Source organism: Patagioenas fasciata, chromosome 15 (genome assembly GCF_037038585.1).
Source record: "Patagioenas fasciata isolate bPatFas1 chromosome 15, bPatFas1.hap1, whole genome shotgun sequence".
NCBI lineage: Eukaryota > Metazoa > Chordata > Aves > Columbiformes > Columbidae > Patagioenas > Patagioenas fasciata.
This window is the reverse complement of record NC_092534.1, coordinates 11605431-11624607: the sequence shown is the minus strand read 5'-3', so window position 1 is coordinate 11624607 and position 19177 is coordinate 11605431. Positions and strand designations below refer to the sequence as shown.

At 49.8% G+C, this 19177-nt stretch overlaps 3 protein-coding genes across 12 annotated transcripts in view; 2 read left to right on the top strand and 1 right to left on the bottom strand.

Moving 5' to 3' along the window:
• Positions 1-3126, top strand: part of NHERF2 (NHERF family PDZ scaffold protein 2) — a 33993-nt gene extending 30867 nt beyond the window's left edge. Inside the window, exon 7 of the mRNA XM_065850657.2 lies at positions 759-3126. Within this exon, the coding sequence (XP_065706729.1) occupies positions 759-917 (159 nt within the window). The 3' untranslated portion in view covers positions 918-3126. The remainder of the gene's footprint in view (positions 1-758) is intronic.
• An 801-nt stretch (positions 3127-3927) lies between these two features.
• NTHL1 (nth like DNA glycosylase 1) lies at positions 3928-10139 on the bottom strand. Of its 2 annotated transcripts, none has more exons than XM_065850726.2 (6): positions 10055-10139; positions 9324-9571; positions 7291-7461; positions 6687-6846; positions 5135-5240; positions 3928-4409 (listed from the first exon to the last, which is right to left on the bottom strand). In XM_065850726.2, exons 1-6 carry the CDS (start codon positions 10128-10130, stop codon positions 4286-4288), a joined length of 885 nt encoding a protein of 294 aa, XP_065706798.2. In that variant the 5' UTR covers positions 10131-10139; the 3' UTR covers positions 3928-4285. The 2 variants fall into 2 exon arrangements, with proteins under 2 accessions (XP_065706798.2, XP_065706799.2); XM_065850727.2 differs by lacking the exon at positions 10055-10139 and adding an exon at positions 9672-9977.
• A 71-nt stretch (positions 10140-10210) lies between these two features.
• TSC2 (TSC complex subunit 2) overlaps positions 10211-19177 on the top strand; it is a 33758-nt gene continuing 24791 nt past the window's right edge. For 5 of the 9 annotated variants that reach the window (XM_065850991.2, XM_065850990.2, XM_065850989.2 and 2 more), the window contains exons 1-13: positions 10211-10252; positions 11694-11853; positions 12735-12821; positions 14301-14411; positions 15233-15377; positions 15495-15612; positions 16091-16139; positions 16539-16664; positions 17020-17093; positions 17428-17554; positions 18200-18343; positions 18571-18708; positions 18925-19028. In XM_065850991.2, coding sequence (XP_065707063.1) covers positions 11716-11853; positions 12735-12821; positions 14301-14411; positions 15233-15377; positions 15495-15612; positions 16091-16139; positions 16539-16664; positions 17020-17093; positions 17428-17554; positions 18200-18343; positions 18571-18708; positions 18925-19028 — 1361 coding nt within the window. In that variant the 5' untranslated portion in view covers positions 10211-10252; positions 11694-11715. Of the gene's footprint in view, positions 10253-11693; positions 11854-12734; positions 12822-14276; positions 14412-15232; positions 15378-15494; positions 15613-16090; positions 16140-16538; positions 16665-17019; positions 17094-17427; positions 17555-18199; positions 18344-18570; positions 18709-18924; positions 19029-19177 lie in introns of all 9 variants that reach the window. The other 4 variants (XM_071815069.1, XM_071815067.1, XM_071815068.1 and 1 more) reach the window with 1 other exon arrangement.

The following is a 19177-nucleotide window of genomic DNA, read 5'->3' as shown; positions in this document are numbered from 1 at the left end:
CCTGAGCTGGTGAAGATGTCCCTGCTTATGGCAGGGGTGGCACTGGGGGAGCTGGGAAGGTCCCTCCCAACCTGAATTGTTCATGATTCAATACAGTTGCCAAAGCAAATGCTGCCTTGACTGGTGTGTGATGGTGCCCGCACTGGCCATGGGGACACAGGCAGGAGCTGCTGCCCTCGCATGCACCCCTGTCCCCACCTCAGGTGCTCCAGGGGCAGATGGGTGCCCAGGCAGGTGAACGTGGGGGGGTCTCACTGCACTCCTCTGTGGTCCCCAAGGCTCACCCCGTTCCCTCATCCTTGTTTTCCACCCGCACCAGGGGCTTATTTTTCAGTTTCCCAACAGAGCAGCTTGTTTTCCCTTGGGCAGCAGCTTGTGTTTCTGCTTTTCCACTTCCAGCTGAGGCAACCAAACATTCTTCAGGAGAGGCGGGGGGGGAAAAAAGAGGAGGGGGAAACAAAACAAAACCAACCACAAAATGCAATGTAGTAATTAATTCTGTGGGCACGCAGATGCTGCTGCCGCCAGTGAAACCACAGACACGGCACAAGGGAGGGACTTTGACCTTCTGCTCAAAAAAACCCAAACAAAACCCGAACAACATAAACCCACAAAAAAACCCCACAAAAACCCAACAAACCCCTGTGTGTTTGCTGATCGTGCACACTGGAGGAAACACCTCTGCTGGGGCTGTGGGGGGTGAGACGCTGCGGGACCCCCTGGCCAGGGCTGACATCTCCCCTCCCTTGTCCCCGCAGGATGGAGATGTGGAGAAGAAGGACCCGTTTGAGGAGAGCGGGCTGAGCCTGAGCCCCACGGCCGCCGAGGCCAAGGAGAAGGTGCGGGCCAAGCGGGTGAAGAAGCGAGCTCCGCAGATGGACTGGAACAAGAAGCGTGAGATTTTCAGCAATTTCTGAGCCTCGCCGGTGGCTCCAGCCGCCGCTCACCTGCCCCCGCCCCGGCTCGGACATTTTGGAGGTGCCTACGCCCTGTGTCCATGTGAGATGCTTTGTGCTCTGCTCTTCACTGGTTGCTTCTACAAGGCGTATTTTAAAGTCTTTTTTTTTTTTTAATTTTTTTTATTATTGTTATTGTTACTCACCAGCGATTCTCATAAGACAAATGTGACCAAAGCTCCTTTTCTCGCTTGCTTTTCAGCCTGGCTCTGGCCGCCCACTGTCCCCTGTTCCTGTGAGAAAGGACTGGAAGAGTTTAACTCTTGTTTCTTACCTGCAGCATTTAGGCTTCTACTACTTTTTGTTTTTAATGTAGGGTGTTTGGTTTGGTTTTGTGGGTGTCCCAGGCTGAGCCCCATGGGATGCTCTGTGCCCCCGCAGGGTGAGGTGTCCCTGAGGACACCTCCCCGCCACCCAGTCTGCACGTTAACTACTCACACAATGGGAAAATGGACAGTGGCTGTAAATCGCTCTCGTTGGCTTTTGCTATTGAAATGAAAAGTTTTTGTTTTTTTAATGAAGTCTCATATGTTTCCAGTTAATTTAGGAACCTCCCTCCCCACCAGCGACTTCTGCCCTGGCAATAAAAGCCCCTTTTTCATCCCTGACAGCTCTGCGGAGTGGAGAGGGCAGGATTTAAAAACAAAACTGTCGATGCAGCGCTGAGCTGGGGGGAAAGGCAGGAGTGGCAGGGCCCTGGATGCTGGAACAGGATCCGTGTCCTTTATTTCTGTTCTTACTGGGCTGTGTTTGCTGCCTCCAGCCCCTGAGCATGACCCAGTTGCCGTCTCCATGTCAGGAGCGTGTCTTCTGAAGCCGCGGGGTCTCCGTGGGGCTGGCTGCATGTGATGGGGTGGGTGATGCTTTGCCTTTCCATGGCCTCCTTTGGAAACACCCTGCTCATGGGATTAGAGCCTCAAAAATGGATCTTTACAGCATTACAAATTAAGCCCATTTAAGCTCTTTATTACTTGCCTTTGGCTGTAAATGTGGGCAGATGATTAAGAGGTTGCAGAGGTGTTCTACAAGCCTGTCCCTGCCTGGGATTTCAGCTCAAACGCCCCGGCAGCAGCAGGAGGGGACCAGGCACAGCAGGATGGGCAAGTACGAAACCACTTTCCCCAGCTGAAAGCAAATGGCAGCAATCGCTTGGATGTCAATGAGCATTTTAAAACACAGTGCTGGGATTTTGTTGTGTGTTAACTCCAGCACTACTGTGTTACCAGCCTTTGGGTTGGTCAGTGCTGTGGATATTGGAATGGCTCTGGGTGTATTTCCTGAGTATTGAGCTAAACGGTGCCTTAGAACCTGGACTGCTGTCCTGGGTAGTGGGTCGGTGTGCGGAGCTGGGACATTTGGCTCCTCTGTGGCTGTTGGCTGGCGGGCAGGACAGCGTGGACAGCGTCACAGTGAAGATGAGTTCTCTTTTAGGAAAGGTCTCTTTTAGGAATGTTGATGGGCTGAACAGGTTGAAAATAATGACTTAGGAGAGGAAGCGGTGCAGGTGTTGGGCTATAGGTGACAGGACTGGCGGGGGGATGATGGCTCAGGATGTGGAGACATTTGCCTCCCCCCAGCACTCTTCCCTACCCCACTTCAAAGACGATTACCTGCTCTCTTTTTGATCCCCCAAATATTTGCTTCTATAAATCGGTAATCTTTTGAAGGAGCCCTTATTTTTTTTCCCTGGTATGCACGTTGCTTCCCGTGCCCACATAACCAAAGCTCAGGCAGTGCCCCGGTGTGTACGGGGCAGAGCGTTCCCTGTATCGCTGACCCAAACTTTGTGCTCTCCGATGCATGTCAGAGAGCAAAGATATATTGTAAATACCACATCTCTCATACAAGACTGGACCACTGTAGTTGAGGGAGGGGGAAAGTACATGTAGTTTTGAATGCAGATCAAAAGAAATCAGGTGTGCAACTCCATACTGATAAGATTTTTTTTTTTTTTTTTTAATCTTAATCTCTGCTTAGTCCATGGAAACTGCTCCTGGTTAAAGCACTTATCGTATTTCTGACATCTTGTAGCTCAGTAGTAATTATTCAGTTCCTGTACATTTAACTTGGAAAAAAAAAATCAATACAGTATAAGGCTATCAGCTGCATTGTAAAAATATAATGTACACTGTAATATCAGTAATAAACTTGGTTTCCCATGTACTGAGTACTTACTTGCTTGTTCCTCATCTGTTCGGTAGGGAACTCGGAGTGGAATTACAGCCTTCTTTCACACATTATAAACTTCGCTTCCTCCCTTGCCTGTTTAAAGAGTAGCTGGAATTATTCCTTTGAAGCCCTACAATGAAGTAAGCGCTGCCCTTTCTTTGAAGAACAAAATGCAGGAGGTGCTGGTGTCCCCTCTGAGGCTCCTGTGGCAGCTGTAACCCTTGCTGGTGCACACCAAACTGAGTGTGATGCTGCCTCGTCTCCCACCCCCTGGCTCTGCATCCCCCTTGCTCTTCTGCTACCAGGATCCAAAGGTCACTTGTCTAGGTACTGGTCTCTTCTCATCCTGCTCATGAAGCCTTTAGCTGTAGCGTATTCCTCATAGAATCACAGAGCAGTGTGTGTTGAAGGGACCTTCCCAGCTCCCCCAGTGCCACCCCTGCCATGAGCAGAGACATCTTCACCAGCTCAGGTTGCTCAGAGCCCTGTCCAGCCTGGCCTGGGATGTCTCCAGGGATGGTTCATCCACCACCTCTCTGGCCAACCTGGGCCAGGCTCTCACCACCTGCAGGGGGCAAAAATTTCTTCATGTCCAGCCTGAATCTTCCCTCTTTTAAATTAAAACCATCACCCCTTATTGTAACAGGCCCTTGCTTCCTGGGTTGAGCAGCAGCTTGGCAGAGTGTGTGCTGCCTGCTTGCAGTTTGGTGAGGTCCCTGTGCTCTCCTCCCCCTGCTCTGTGTCCCACAGATATTAGAAAACCTGGGGGTGGAGAAAAAAAAAAAACAAAACAAAACCAAAAAACAAACCACCACCTTTATTAAATATGTATTTACAAACAGCAGCAGGTCATGTAGGACAAAGCGTTTCTCTCTGGTGGCTCCTGAGGCAGCACAGCCGGGGCGCGCTCAGGCACTGACACTGAGCTGGAGCCCTCGGCACTGACGCAGCAGGACTGCTGCGCTCTGAAAGCCCCTTTTTCCTCTGGAGAGCTCAGCATTGACAGTGGCTGCTCCCTCCCTGGAGAGGAGGCTGCAGCAGCCCCGTTTCCCTGCAGTCACACAGCCAGCCCCGTGCAAAGCCCAGCTTTACCAGGGCCCAGCTCCAGGCTGCTGCCGAGCCAAAGCAGCTTTGTTGCTCTACGAAGACCGGATGATCCCTCAGTGTCTCTTAGCAGCTGGGCAAAGGTCTCGATTGAGGCACTCATTGCAGCGAGGATTCACAGGCAGGCAGGTTTGCTGGCCAAAGCCCACCAAGAGCCAGTTTATCTCCCTCCAGAGATCCCTGTGGCGAGAAGAAAACATGAGTGTTCCAACACAGCTGCTCAGAGGGGTTAAAGAACAGCTCGTGCTTCCAACTGGATCCCTTTTGCCTACTGCTGGTTCCTGTTGGCTCCCTGAGGTGCCTGAAGGCAGGTCCCAGCCTCCTGCTAAGAACAGCCCTCCCAGCCCTTCCTGATCCCTCTAGACTAGGCTGGGGGGAGCCCAGCACAGACACATGATGTGCCTGTGGTCATTCTCATCTGCTAACGCATGTGCCAGATGCAGACATGCACCAGAATACCTGTCAGCTGCATTTAGTACTGAAGATTATGCATTGGTGAAGGCAAAAATCCAGCCATAGGCTGCTATTGCTGTGGCCGTTTGCATCAGCAAAGTCCCATGCAGAAAAGCACTGGGCCTGGCTAATGGAGGACTTGTCTAGGGAAGAGCCTGGTATCGAGACCTCCAGCCACATGCCTGCCCTAGTCGTGATTGACACATCTGGAAATAAACAAGAGAAACAACCAAGGACTTGATAATCTTAAGGCTCTCTTCCAGTCAAAATGATTCTATGAAGAGCTGAGCTGCTGCTGCTGCTGCAGCTCTCTGGGAAAGGAGAAACACCTGCAAACTAGTTCTCTATGCAGAGGGGAGACCCAAAGTACAGCCACTGAAGATGCTGTGAGCAGGATTGTGTGCAGACATCCCCCTGCAGCTTGTGTGAGGGGCTGGGGGTCTCGGCCTCACCTGGGCAGCCAGTCCTCCAGCGCTACCCGAGTCTCTTCGGGGTGTCTGGTCTCCTTCTTCACCCACTTGAGCCTGTTTGTGATCCTGTGCACGTGGGTGTCCACAGCTAGGAAGGGAGAGCCCAGAGTTTAGGTGGGGGCAGCCGCACCTGAGCAGAGAGAGAGCAGAGCCAAGAGCTGCCAGTCACAGCACAGCAGGTCCAGCCCCACACAGGCTGCTGAAACAGCAGGGAAGAATTGCTCCCCAAACAAACATGCTGTTTTCCTCCTAAGCTTGGCTCCAAACTCAAGCCGGGATGGAGATCTCCCACCGTGCTCACACAACCTGCCCCAGCCTTCCTTCAAAGGCTGGCGTGGCGTGGCAGCCTGGCCCGCTTTCTCTTCCTCCCTGTGTTTCAGCTGACGTTACGCAAGTCGCAATCTCTGCCCCTCAGTTTACCCAGATGGAAAACACGTTTCATAATACCTACTGACACAAGAGGGTTTGTGAGGCTTAAACAAATGTTTATAAAGTGCTTTGAGCTAAAAAGCTCTGAATGCAAAGTGTATTATTGTTAGATCAGCCGCGATAAACCTGTCTCTATGGCTAATTGGGCAAAACCCAGGAAATTGCTGTAAACAGGAAGACTAAGTCTTGCCTCCTAAATCAAAACTGAGCACACAATTATTTGGAAGACAGTTGGCTACTTTGGCTCCCTCTAGACTTCCCTCCCCCATAGCAGGGAGAGCACAGACCCCAAGCGCTGGTGGATCTATCACAAGAGCCACATTTGGTCACTGAGGGTCACTAGTAGGGCTGCAGGAGCTGCCACCTGCGCTGACCCTGGGCTGCGGCAGCTGTTCCTCAGGTGACACCACTCCTGCCTTTCCCATGGCTCCTCCATTGAGCAGCAAGTACATTTTGAACATTAATCTGTCCCCAGAGGCCACCCCCAGTCTGGGCAGCCGATCATCCAGCCCCATCTGCCGGCTGCCACACGCAGCTCCACAGCCACTGCGCTCCCTGAGCAGCACCGGGCAGGAGCCAACCTGCCCCGGGCCCATCGCTGCCGCGCTCCCAGATCAGCGCTACGGCACACAGCCTCACGGCCACCACCACACAGTCTCTTCAATAAACATGGCAAATAAACAAATGCACCTGTGGTCACCTAGTATCCAGCCACAGGAATTAAAATTCCCCCCCACCTCTCTTTCACTTGACGCCCAAGGAGATTACAAAGCATTTTTCTGTGAGCACATCTTTTGGGATGCCTCCCTGAACAGGCAATACTTGCACCACTTACCAGCATGTGAGGGGAGGGAGTGACTGCCCTAGGGGATTTCTGCTATCAGATTTGGGGAGAAACAGTAGCTGGATCCATGTTTAAATCCTCCAGCAACTCATCTGCTGTGAGTGACTGAGGGTCACATCCTGCACCCACCCAAATCATCTGCAGGTGACTAAACCCAAGCGATGCCATCAGCACTTTACCCAGCTGTGATGGTTCCCCTCTGCCCAGGGAAAGGATCAGGAAGGATTTAGGAAAGGAATGAGAAAACGCAGCCCAACCTACCGATCCCAGACACACTGTCCCAGGCGATGGTCATGGCCAAATGGGCCATTTTGGGCCCAACTCCTGGCAGCTGCACCAGCTCCTCCACTGTTCTGGGTATGTCACCCCCATATTTCTGCTTCAGGATTGCCGTTGTCTGCTTTATGTATTTTACCTTGTTCTGGAAAACCAAACGGAAAGGCAGGAAATCCAAGTTGCCCTCCAATACAGGGAAAATAAACAATTTTTTCTTCATATCCAATCTAAAGCTCCCCTGGCGCAACTTGAGGCTGTTTCCTCTCATCCTGTCGCTTGTTCCTTGGGAGCAGAGCCCGACCGCCCCGGCTCCAAGCTCCTTTCAGGCAATTCAGAGAGCAAGAAGGTCTCCCCTCAGCCTTCTGTTCTCCAGCTGAACCCCCCAGGTCCCTCAGCCGCTCCCATCACACCTGTGCTCCAGCCCCTTCCTCAGCTCTGTTCCCTTCTCTCAACTCACTCCAGCACCCCAAGGTCTTTCTTGTGCTGCTTCCCTGGGCCTCTGAGCTGTCCCAGACAGTGCACGGGAGCAGAGGTCAGTGCAGAGTGTTCCTCTACATGCACACTAGGCGCTGCTGCATCCTGCACTCACCCTCCAGAATCCCACAGGGTAAATCATCTGCCCAAGCGTCGCATCATCCATCTGCAAAATCCTGTCGATGGTGAGGCCGTGCTGCCTCAGGCGTAGCATGGCGGCCGATGTCACCTGGTCCTTGGTCTGGCTGGAGAGCATCAGTGAAAGCAGAACTTGGTAGCGCATCACCTGGGGAAAAGATGACACACCAAGATCTCTGAGAGAATCATGCAAGTTCTGCTCTAAAGCAGCTCTGGAAAATCCCATCCCTTTCCAATCAGAGTCCAGTGGGAACTGGGTATCTGGTTCCAGCGAACTCCTTAGGAAACCAAATCTAAAGAACCAGGATGACAGGGACTGGGAGACAGAGCTCAAACCCCAGTCACACAGGGTTCAGCCCAGAACATTCAACTCCTGTTTTTCAGTTGCTTTTTCCCTCAGATGCAATTCTGACCCCACTAGCATGAGGGAGATGATGCAATTAACCTGGACTGACCCAGGACAACGTGGGTGACGATTCTCCCTCCAGCTCTCTGACAGACAAAGTTTACAAAACTGCAGGCGCATCAAGAAAAATCTGCGAGTGCGCGAAAGCAGGGTGATCTCTGCATGTAGGGAAATCGAGTGAGGAGCACTGCTGTGTGCTGAGGGTTACAACATACAGTTTTTCTTGGAAGCAACCCTGCTTCCCTCGGGAAGAGGAGTTATTTCCACAATGTGCACCGTGGTCCCCCTGGCCCTGCAGCTGCACTTGGTGCCAGCCCACACGGCTACAGAGCGTGTGACACCATCTGAATCCAGAGTCCAAGCGAACTGTTTTCCACAGGGATTCGAGCCCAAAGCGCAATGCCAGCAATGCGGGCAGTGTCACACGCGCTGGAGCTGCGCAGCTGTGTCTGCGAGACCCCTCTCACAGAGCCCGCAGGTTGCCATACAGCACAGGACTCTCAGGGGCTCAGCAGCACAGCCCCGCTCCGCTTTGTTTTTTGTACTGTTGCAAACAGTCCCCTGGCAGGGAGGTGCCATTGGGGGCTTTGATTGTGTTCCCAGGCTTGGGGAGGACAGTGCCACCCCAGCGTGGCCCTGCCTTTCAACCAGTATCCCATTAGAAGTGGGCTGCAAGAAGGGAAGAAACCAACCTATGCTTATGTGCTGCTCTGAAGAGCATGAAAGCAGCTTGGAAAGCTTTTTCTTGGCTTCCCCCACCTTTTCTCTGTACTGTTTTTTCCCTTGTATTACAGAGTCATCCTGCTGGATACTTTCCTTGGACTCCTACAGAGGTTTTTAAGAAAAAAGGGACACGGCTTCATGCCCTGCCAGCCAGCCCCAGAAGACAACACTGTCACAAAACACTCTCAGGGTCCAGAAATCATCCCATTTTGCCTCAGCTCCTACTCGTGGTTCAGCCTGCAAACTCTTCTAACAGCAGTATAAGGAGAGGACAAGGACCTTCCACAGCTGCATTTGCTACTTGGTCTCTAACACGCAGCACAGGCTGAACGTGAGCACAGCACAGCTTTGAAAATAACCCCCGGCCTCAAGTTGTGCCAGGGGAGGTTGAGGTTGGATCTTCGGAACAATTTCTTCTCAGAAAGGCCTGTTGGGCATTGGAACAGGCTGCCCAGGGCAGTGGTAGTTACCATCCCTGGAGGGGTTGAACAGACGCGGAGATGAGGTTCTCAGGGACATGGGGTAGAGGTGGACTTGGCAGTGTTAGGTTAATGGTTGGACTTAATGATCTTGAAGGTCTTTTCCAACAAAAATGATTCTCTGATTTCACAAGGACTACCCGAAGACAACAAGCCCGGTACTGTCGAGGCAGCAGCTGCCTCTCCTCCTCTAGCAGGACAAACAGTTTCACTCACACACACAATTCTGCAGTAACTTCTTGTGGGACCAATCCCAGCCCAGAGTCCTGATACGCCTTGCATTTATTTTTCTGTTCTGTAGACACCCAAAGTGGTTCATACCCATGGACAACAGGAAGACAGGGGAGGCCAGAGGACTGCAGAAGCAGGGCTGTATTTTCAGGCGCAGCAGGGTGTAGTTACCTGCGGAGGTGCGCTGCTGTCGTAACATTTCTCAACTCCCATCTCATCAACAGGAGCGTCTCTGTTCCTCCTCATTTCGCGGATCCGCTCCAGCTGCTGCCTCCAGTCTCGCGGCTCCCAGCGCAGCCTCTGGGGCTCAGGCCCCCCCTGCTCACCACCGTCCCCCTGCCCAGGCTCGTAGGCGATGGCCACAGTCTTCCTCCTCCTGCTGCGCCTCGGGATGTCGGCTGTGCCGCGGGCCTGGCTCGCTGCAGGAAACGGGAGAGATTCCCAGGCCTGAGTGGGGGACAAAGCCACCTCTGTCACCCACCAGAGCCCAGCCCCGTGCACCAGCAACCCCTGGGGGACCTTGACAGGGCTGGACTCGTCTTCTCCATAATTACAACCCAGCAGCGGCACCTCACACCCACGCAGCCCTCACTGGAGCCAGCCCTGGGGGGGAACGGCTGGGAAGCGCCTGGGGGACAGGTGACAAGAGCAGGGGACACGTGTCCCAAACACACAGGAGGCAGCTAAGGATACGGTGCATGCCCACGCCCTCGCACAGCGCCTCAGGCGGGACCGCCGCCGATGCTGCCACAGCCCTGCTCCCAGGGGCCGAGACGAGGCCCCCGAGGCCCTGTCCCCCGCCTGGGCCGGGCCCTCACTGCCCGCGCCAGAGGCGGGGACGGCCGCACACAGGAAGCGTGTTCCCCAGCCCCGGGAAGCACCGATAACCCCCCTCGCGATACCTCCGGCCGCCCCCCCGGCCCTGCCGAGCCCCCGGGCCGCCGCGCTCCCCCTGCGGGCGGACACAACCGCGGCCATGGCGGCGCCGTCGCGAACTACCGCTCCCAGCGTGCCCCGCGGCGGGAGCCGGAAGCGGCGGGACTTCCGGTGTGGGCGGGGCCGGCGCGGAGCGGGCCGGGGGCGGCGGGTCCGGGCGGCGGGTGAGTGAGGGAGTGCGGGAGTGCAGCAGTGCGGGGTTGGGGGAGCGGCCGCCCCGGTTCGGTCTGTTGCTGGGCGGGAGGCGCTGCCCGGGCTGCGGTGCGCGGGGGCTGGCGGGGCCCAGCGGGAGGCGGGGCCTTGCCGTGCGCCGGGGGTGTGTGGGGCTGCCCCGGTGTCCCCCGCTGGGTGTCTGTCCGGGGTAGTGGCGTGTCCCGGGATTGGGGGGAGAGGCTTTGGTGGGGTTCCGATATGTTTAGGGGGGACACTGCCATGTCCCTAACACATGGGGTGTCCCGTGGGCTGTGGTGTGTCCCCAGGACCGGGGGCTATCGGGTGTCCTCTGGCCATGTTGGGCTGGGAGCCCTGGTGTGCCCCCGTTGGGTGTCCCTAGGGGGCTGTGGCATGTCCCGGCGTGGTGGGGGGCGGCTGTGGAGGGTCCCGACATGCTGGGGGAGACACTGCGATTTCCTGGGGTGTGTTGAGGGCTGCGGTGTGTCCCCCGGGGCTGGGGACTCGCTGTGTCCCCCGGTGATATTGGGCTGGTCATGGGCCGTGGCGTGTCCCCTGGCCTGGGGGCTGCCGGGTGTCCCCTTGTGGTGTTGGGCCGGGGGCCGTGGCGTGTCCCCCCGGGCTGGGGGCAGCACCGTGTCCCCTGGGGTGTCAGGACAGGATCTGGCGTGTCCCAGGGTTCGCTATGGTGTCCGTGATGTGGGGTGTCCGCGGCATAGCCGGGGGGCGCAGGGCATGGCTGGAGGTGCCGGGGCTGTGCGGAGCCTTGTTCCCAGGGCAGGGGCTGCGAGGAGAGGGTGTCCTGCTCTGGGCCACATTCCTGAGGAGCAGCGGATTGGGGTGACAGTTTCTGAAGGATGTTGCCGTTGCTGTAATGAGTGTGCTTGTTCTCGCTCCCCCACTTTCTCCTTGCTGTGGCAGTGTTTGGATGTTCGAATGCACGGATTTGTAAGTCCTTCCTCACATCTGGCTACTTGCTTATCCGTTGCTGTTGGACGGGGAACAAGTTCTTCAGCTCACACCCCCCGAGAAGTCTGTTTGTGGGTGTGCTTATACTTCAAAAATCAGCTCAGCGGCTCTGTGTGGGGTATGGTGAAAATGGAAACCCCGAGCTCTCCGTTCCTCAGGTCGCTGCGGGATGCAGGTGCTGAAGGCAGGAGCAGCACCTGCTCCTTGTTGTTTCGTCCTCAGCGTTGAGCTTCTCCCACATTTGAAACAGCTCGAGACACCACAACTGTTTGCAACAGCGACATTGTGACAGCTTCTTGTTGTGATGGGTGGTTGTCCTATACAGGGACAGGAGTTGGACTCAGTGATCCTTGTGGTTCCCTTCCACTTCTGCACATTCTGTGATTTTATGGCTGTTACCAGCGTTTTTGTGCTTAAAGATTCCCCAGGGCCTCCCGTATCAGAAACCTTGTTCTGTGTTTGCAGGGACTCGGCGCTGCTGTCAGCAATGGCAAAAGCTCAGAGCAAGGATTCCGGACTGAAGGAAAAGTTCAGGAATCTCCTGGGGCTGGGAACGTCCCGGGGAAGTTCAAAGTCATCGGAGGGCAAGCAAACGGAGTTTATCATCACTGCAGAAATACTCAAGGTGTGGGAACTGAGCGTGGTAAAGGTGGGGATGGTGCCTGGATTACCCGAGCTGAGAGGTTCGGAAGGAGGGCTGCTCATTCTCCTGTCTGTTTTGACATTCATTCCCTCTCCGGTCGTGCTTTTTTATCTTATGTCTCCATGCATATTCTAGTGAAATGGGTGTAAAACTCACCTACTTGGAAGTTACAACATTTTAGTTACTCAGTGTTTGAATACTTTCGAGGTATTTGATAGGACAGTGTTGTCTTGCGTTGGGTTACAGGGTGTTTCCTCAAAATATGTTGCTCTTTTTTTATAGTTTGAGCTTGAGGAATTTATATGGTAGCAGTTAGCACAAGCTGGAAACTGTTTCTATTTTATTAAAACCTTACGGTTTTTTGAAAATTTAAAAAAAAAAAGAAGAAGATTCCAGTAATTGGCACAGCAAGTCTGTGAGCAGAATAATTGGCACACAGGAAGGAAAACACATAAAAAGAGACCAGAATCCCTTCTCGCCTGTGCTGGAGCAGCCAAGCTCTCACCTGCTGGAAGGCTGGAGAGTCGGACTCAACGTCCCTCCTTTCTTTGCCCTTCTCCCTGAACTGAGCGAGCACCACAGCCAGTCAGTTAGTAACTTTTCTGCAGAAAATGAGGTGTTCTGCCCTGGAGGTGAAAAGCTGCTTGGCTCCAGTTCTGTGAAAGTTCTAGTTTTGACAAAAGATTTGCTAATGGAAAAAATGGTTTTGGAGAAATTCCCAAAAAGCTCCGGTGATGACTAATGGGTAGATCATTTTGGACAAATGTGTAATTCATTTTTCAGTGGTTCAGGATCCCATGTGAGAAATGGATAAGTGTTTCTAGTAAGATAAACTCTCATCTTATCTCTACATTTCTTTCCAGGAACTAAGCATAGAATGTGGATTAAGTAATAGGATACGAGCAATCGGTCAAATTTGTGAAGTTGCAAAAACAAAAAAAATTGAAGAGGTAAGTTTCAAAGTGTTCAGTGAATATTTGAAGGATGAAAATTTAAGCAACAGCTCTTAACCTAAACTCATCTTGTATTTGGGTGAAGGTTTCTGCACAAATGTTCACCCTGAAGTAAGCGGGTGAATGAAGAACTTCCACTATTGGGGTGCAAATGTCACATAGGGCAGGATTTGGTGTCTCTTGTGGTTCATCTGTGCTTGTCACCGGGTGGGTGAGAGCATCCCTCAGAAAAGAGAACCCTAGGCATGAAATCCCTGAAAATCTTGTTCGTTAACTTCCCATAATTAATGACTGACCTATTGGGTGAAGATCACAGTATCACAGTATCACAGTATGTTTGGGATTGGAAGGGACCTCAAAAGATCATCCAGTCCAATCCCCCTGCTGGAGCAGGAACGCCTAGGTGAGGTCGCACAGGAAGGTGTCCAGGCGGGCTTTGAATGTCTCCAGGGAAGGAGACTCCACAACCTCCCTGGGTAGCCTGTTCCAGTGCTCTGTTACCCTCACTGAGAAGAAGTTCTTTCTCAAATTTAAGTGGAACCTCTTGTGTTCCAGCTTGATCCCATTGCCCCTTGTCCTATCATTGTTTGACACTGAGAAGAGCCTGACTCCGTCCTCATGGCACTCACCCTTTATATATTTATAAACATTAATAAGGTCACCCCTCAGTCTCCTCTTCTCCAAACTAAAGAGCCCCAGCTCCCTCAGCCTTTCTTCATAAGGGAGATGCTCCACTCCCTTAATCATCTTTGTTGCCCTACGCTGGACCCTCTCCAGCAGTTCCCTGTCCTTCTTGAACTGAGGGGCCCAGAACTGGACACAATATTCCAGATGGGGTCTCACCAGGGCGAGACCAGTCTAAATATTACATTGTTTTATACTGAAGAGACCTGGAATCACCCAATCAAGTTGAGTATTGCTTTACCTCATATTTAGCTGTGGCATTTAAATGTAAGGATTCTAAGTTTCCTTCTTGCTCATAATCATAATCCTCTGAGGTACACATACAGGAGTTTGAGCAAAAGTCCTAGAAGATTCAGCATGAATTTTTGCAAAATTGTGCTTCAAAACATAGAAAATAGATAACTCACTGAGGAATATTAGAGGTTTTTAAAGCAACAGTCTAAGGTAGCATCTCCCAAGGTTTTTTGGTAAATTAAGTATTAGTCCTCAAGACTCTACAAAATCTCAAACAGCTTTCTATAGTATATTGAAAGCACTGAGAATTTCTAGCATTATGAAAAAATTCTCTGTTTTTACCATGTGGATCCTTCATCATGGCCTCATGCACCAAACACAATCACTATTTTGGGAGGTGGCAGGGAGTGGGCTCCTGCGTGGCAAAGTTGAACACAGAAAGACAGTCCCATAACTGGTATTTTTGCTGTCTTAAGAGCTGACAAGCTCAGTGACATAATCAGAGATCCCAGAAGCAGGTTAACTGTTCTCCAGCCTGAGCCCTGCGTTTGCTTTCAGCACGCGGTGGAAGCCATATGGCGAGTGGTGGCCGACATGCTGCAGCCCGAGCGCCCCGTGGAAGCCAGACACGCTGTTCTTCATCTGCTGAAGTCGATCATTCAAGGACAGGTGAAAACAAAGAAACGCTACACTTAAACTAGGGTCTGTGCAGAGTATGAGTGTGAAAAATATTGGGTAGTTCTTCTGTACAACTTCCTATGTTTCTTATTTTGGTTGTGCCCAGTAAACAGGAAGAGGACACATTTTATTTTAAGTCTTAGTTTGACCTCGTAGCAAAACTTGCTGGAAACTTTTCAGTTTTGGGGCAATGCTCTTGGAAAAAAAAGGGAATACTTTGGGTTAAGTTCAGCATAGTACAGCACACAATAACAGGTATATGCCCAGACCTATTAGTCCCAGGTGGTTTTGATGTTTCAGCATGTCAAGTATGCAAGAAGTTCCGTATGAGAGACTTCTCTAGCCTGGCCAAGTTAAGCATACTGTGAATTTTTCAGATTTCACAATGTACTGTACAAATGTAAGAGTGAATCAGACTGAAGTTCTGGTTTTCTGTATCCTGAAAAAGCAGGGGTGGGTGCTTACCTGAAGAGTAGGTGTTGATTTTTGAAAAAAACAAACCCCAAAAAAGCTCCTGCTATTTCTCCTGGCAGTGCTGTCAGCTGCATTTGCTGTGGATTACTTGGGGTATTGGGTGCTGTCCGTGTGTTGCTGGACAAAATACCTCCAACCCTGAGTGTTAATAGAACAGACAGAAGACCTGAGCCATTGTCAGTGGCCAGCAGAGGCTGGAGGTATTTTCAGGAGATTTTCATAGCCTGTAGGAAAGGAAAATCGTTCCAAGCTCGAAGATTACCGTTATAGACCTTCATAAGGTCCAGGCCTTAACTGTCTTTTGTCATTTCTACCTCCTCCCTTTGTTGTTTTCTAAGGGCGAGAGATTAGGGATCCTCAGAGCACATTTTTTTAGAGTAATTAAGGACTATCCCTCCAACGAAGACTTGCATGAACGGCTGGAAGTGTTCAAGGCTCTAACGGAAAACGGACGATACATCACCTACTTGGAAGAAGAGCTGGGTGAGTGTTGTCTCTGCCTCTCTTCACTTTGCTGGGAACAAGTCACTGGATAGATTGAAGGTAGTGATAACATTTCTGGGTAAAAGCATATTGTAACAATTTGTTTTCCTTCTTCAGCTGACTTTGTACTGCAGTGGATGGATGTTGGTTTGTCTTCCGAATTCCTCCTGGTTTTAGTGAACCTGGTGAAATTCAATAGCTGCTATCTGGAAGACTATGTAGCTGACATGGTCCAGTAAGTTGGGTTTGTTTTTTTTTTTAATTCCTATATGCTTTTTCTTAGTAAATTACAGGAGAAAGGTGCAGATCAATAACTAGATAGGTAAGTGGAATCTGTTTCATCCAGTGTGAATCTGTTTCACCCCAGGTCATACCTGGAATTTCTGACAGATAGTTCAGTTCTTACAATGTTCAGATCTGTTTTAGTTTAAGAGCATCTACTTTCCCCATTTCATGTGATGAACCTGATTGCATTGCTTTGTCTCTGCTATTCAGTTAGTGTGGACGTACTGAGTTACATTTAAGTGCAACTTCAAGCTGTTTATGAAAGAGCTCGTAGTGTTCAGTGTCTCTGGGAGTGTTATCAACAATGCCACAGTAAGGGGAATGATGAGTAAAATAGCATGCCAATATGCCTGTCTGTTTTGGCTGTTTGTAATTTGCCTAAAATCATAATAAGCAAATAATTATAATTAAATGTTCTTTCCTAACAGCAAGATATGCCTCTTGTGTATTCAGACTTCATCATCTATGGACATAGAGGTCAGTAATTTGAGTCTCTCTTAGTACTTTAGAGTTCTCTGAAATTCTTCAAAACTAACTTTTCCAAACAAAATCAAATCATCAGACTCTCAGTTTATTCTAATCTTACAGAAGAGGCAATGCAATGTTACAAAGTATTGTAAACTATTGGATCTTGTACACCAACAATAATTTTATTCTAAAGCAAACAGAGCATTGATAGATTTGATAAGTGAATCAGTTTTTCAACAGTGCTTTTTATGGTTTACTTTTCATCTCGCTATGATCAAAGTACAAAAAAAAAGACATATCTGTATCTCTTGTGGCTTTCAGAAGATTTTCTTGGCCTGCCATGTTGAGGTTTGACCGGCTTTATTCCTGGAGAAGTCTATAACCATTTTGTCTTTCTCTTTCCCAAAGATTTCCTTGCAAGTCCTGGATGCAGTTGTTTGCTACAACTGTCTGCCGTCAGAAAACCTGCCAGTGTTCATCATCACCCTGTGCCGGACCATCAATGTGAAGGAACTCTGTGAGCCCTGCTGGAAGGTCACTACTTGCTCCTGGTTTTGTTTTTTAACAGTCTCACTGTTTTGGCCTCATAGGTGAAGTGTCACATGTGCCTTTGCACATCTGTCATACATTGCGGTTTGGTTTTAAGCGTAAATAATTGTTTCAAGTATGAAGGGATCAGCACATTGTTAGTGTAAGTCCCATAATGTCTGTGGAATTTACTCATCGTTTCCTCTCAGCTGAGGTGACTGGCTGCCTTTTCTATAGTGCCATGGAAACGACCGGACACATTCACTTACCACAAGCGGGTGTGATTGGCCAGCTAGATGCATATGTAAGCTAATGAATCTTTTAACAATTGGACAGTTAAGTGTTGTCTTTGAATTTGCAGCTTATGCGCAACCTTTTGGGAACTCATTTGGGACACAGTGCCATCTACAACATGTGCCGGATCATGGAAGACAGGTAAAGACAAACCTGGGGATTCAGCAGAGGTCCTGGTGAGAGGGACAGGGAGTCGCTGACCTCAGCAGAACAAGATGAAGGTTCTGGTGCTTAGAAGTGAATTCCCTTCCTAGTTATGCTGCTGAAAGGATCATTTTGTGGCTTTGCTGAATGTGATTTCCTATATTTAAAGTTGTACTAAATGATTTTCTGCTTTTGATGTTTGTAAATTGCTGTGCAAGGCTCTGATGTGTAACTGCTGGGAATTACCGTTGTGACAGTATAGATTCCTATTGACTCTTGTACGCTAAAATAACTGCAGCGTGGTCTAAGACTTCCCTCCATCTGTTTCTAGAGCGTACATGGCGGATGCAGCGCTGCTGAGAGGAGCCGTGTTCTTCGTCGGGATGGCTCTGTGGGGTGCTCATCGCCTCAGTTCTCTCAAGAATTCCCCAACTTCAGTGCTGCCTTCATTCCTCAAGGTAGAGTGGGATGATGGGGGAACTTTTTGTTCAGGTATACATCTGGACCTGGGTAAATTTAGAATAAAAATGTGGTCCTCTGCACCAAAGAGATCTTTGTGTGCCTGAGAGATGAGAGACAGCAGTTGGGAATGGAGCAAAGCATGGGGAAGCACTAAAACATGTGTGAAGCTGCCTTTTTCTGAAATATCTTTGTTGGCCAGAAGAGCAAAGTCTGAATTCTTTTTATCAAGTTTCTACATTGTGGGTACTTTCTCTTAAAAAGTAGAAACAAAGCAAAAACTTTCACTCTTTCCAGTGCGTGGTACAAGAAGTGAGGAGCAGTGTCTTTGGGGACAGCCTCAGAACTCTCTTAACATTTTGTCATCTGAGCGCATCCAGCAGGAATTTCCCAGCTTTAACCTCATGTGTCTGCTCTGTGCTGGGGCAGGATTTGACATCTGATCTACAGCTATTTGGCGAGTGCATCACTGCACTTCATAAAATGGTTCTTCACTTTGCTCTTTGTGTATTTAGACTGGAATATATTTATCTCAGACCCTCAGGTTTAAGTTCCTTATTAATAAGGTGTGTTTCATTTGAATTTCAGGGTATTTCTGATGACTGCTTTCCAATGGTAACCGACTGCAATGCTTTGTATTCCAGGCCATGACGTGTCCCAACGCAGTTGTATCTTATGAGATAGTTCTGTCCATAACACGTCTAATAAAGAAGTACGGGAAGGAGCTGCAAGCTGTGACATGGGACATCCTTTTGGACATCATGGAGCGATTACTGCAACAGCTGCAGGTAAATGTTTGGCCTGTCTTGATGTGCTTTTGATCAAAAGACCTTGCTGTAAATAATTTTGCAAATCCATCACCTGTGTGTACATTCAAGTGAACTTCGAAGCTGAATGAAGGTGTAGCCCAGTTCTCAATATTTTGCTTCTCAACGGAGTTTTCTGTTTGTTTTTAAAAGTCAGCAATTTCTGGTAAGATAGGAGTCTTTGAGGAATGGGTTTATCTCTGTTTCAGAGTCTGGAGAGCCAAGAACTTAAGTCCATTGTACATGATCTTTTGACTACAGTAGAAGAACTTTGTGACCAGAATGAATTCCATGGCTCTGAAGAGAGATTTTTTGAGCTGGTGGAAAGATGTGCTGATCAGAGACCAGTAAGACTTGTCCTATTATTGTCTTTATTGTCTTTGTTGCCAGTTGAATCTGTTTTGTTACTCTGTACAGTTGAATGTTGGGAGTACTAAAATAGCAAGGGATCCAAAAATCACAGCAAGGTCTTATATGGCCCTTATTCTTAGGGTGTGGGTTGGTGGGATAATATATTGTATTTGCTTGTACACTAAAAAAAATTCTTGATCTTTCCATGAAAGGAATCTTCTGTATTAAACTTGATAACATACAGAGCTCAGTCCATTCATCCTGCCAAAGACGGGTGGATTCACAACCTGCAGATGTTAATGGAGAGATTCTTCAGGTATGAAATGATGACTTTGTGAATACAAGGCACTTTCAAATGCTTTTTGCCACTTTTTCCTGTTATGTAATTTTGTTTTCTGAAGTTCTAATGTTAGTAAATGACTGCTAAGAAGTATGGTGTTTCCATGGCACAGCACCTGAAAGGGT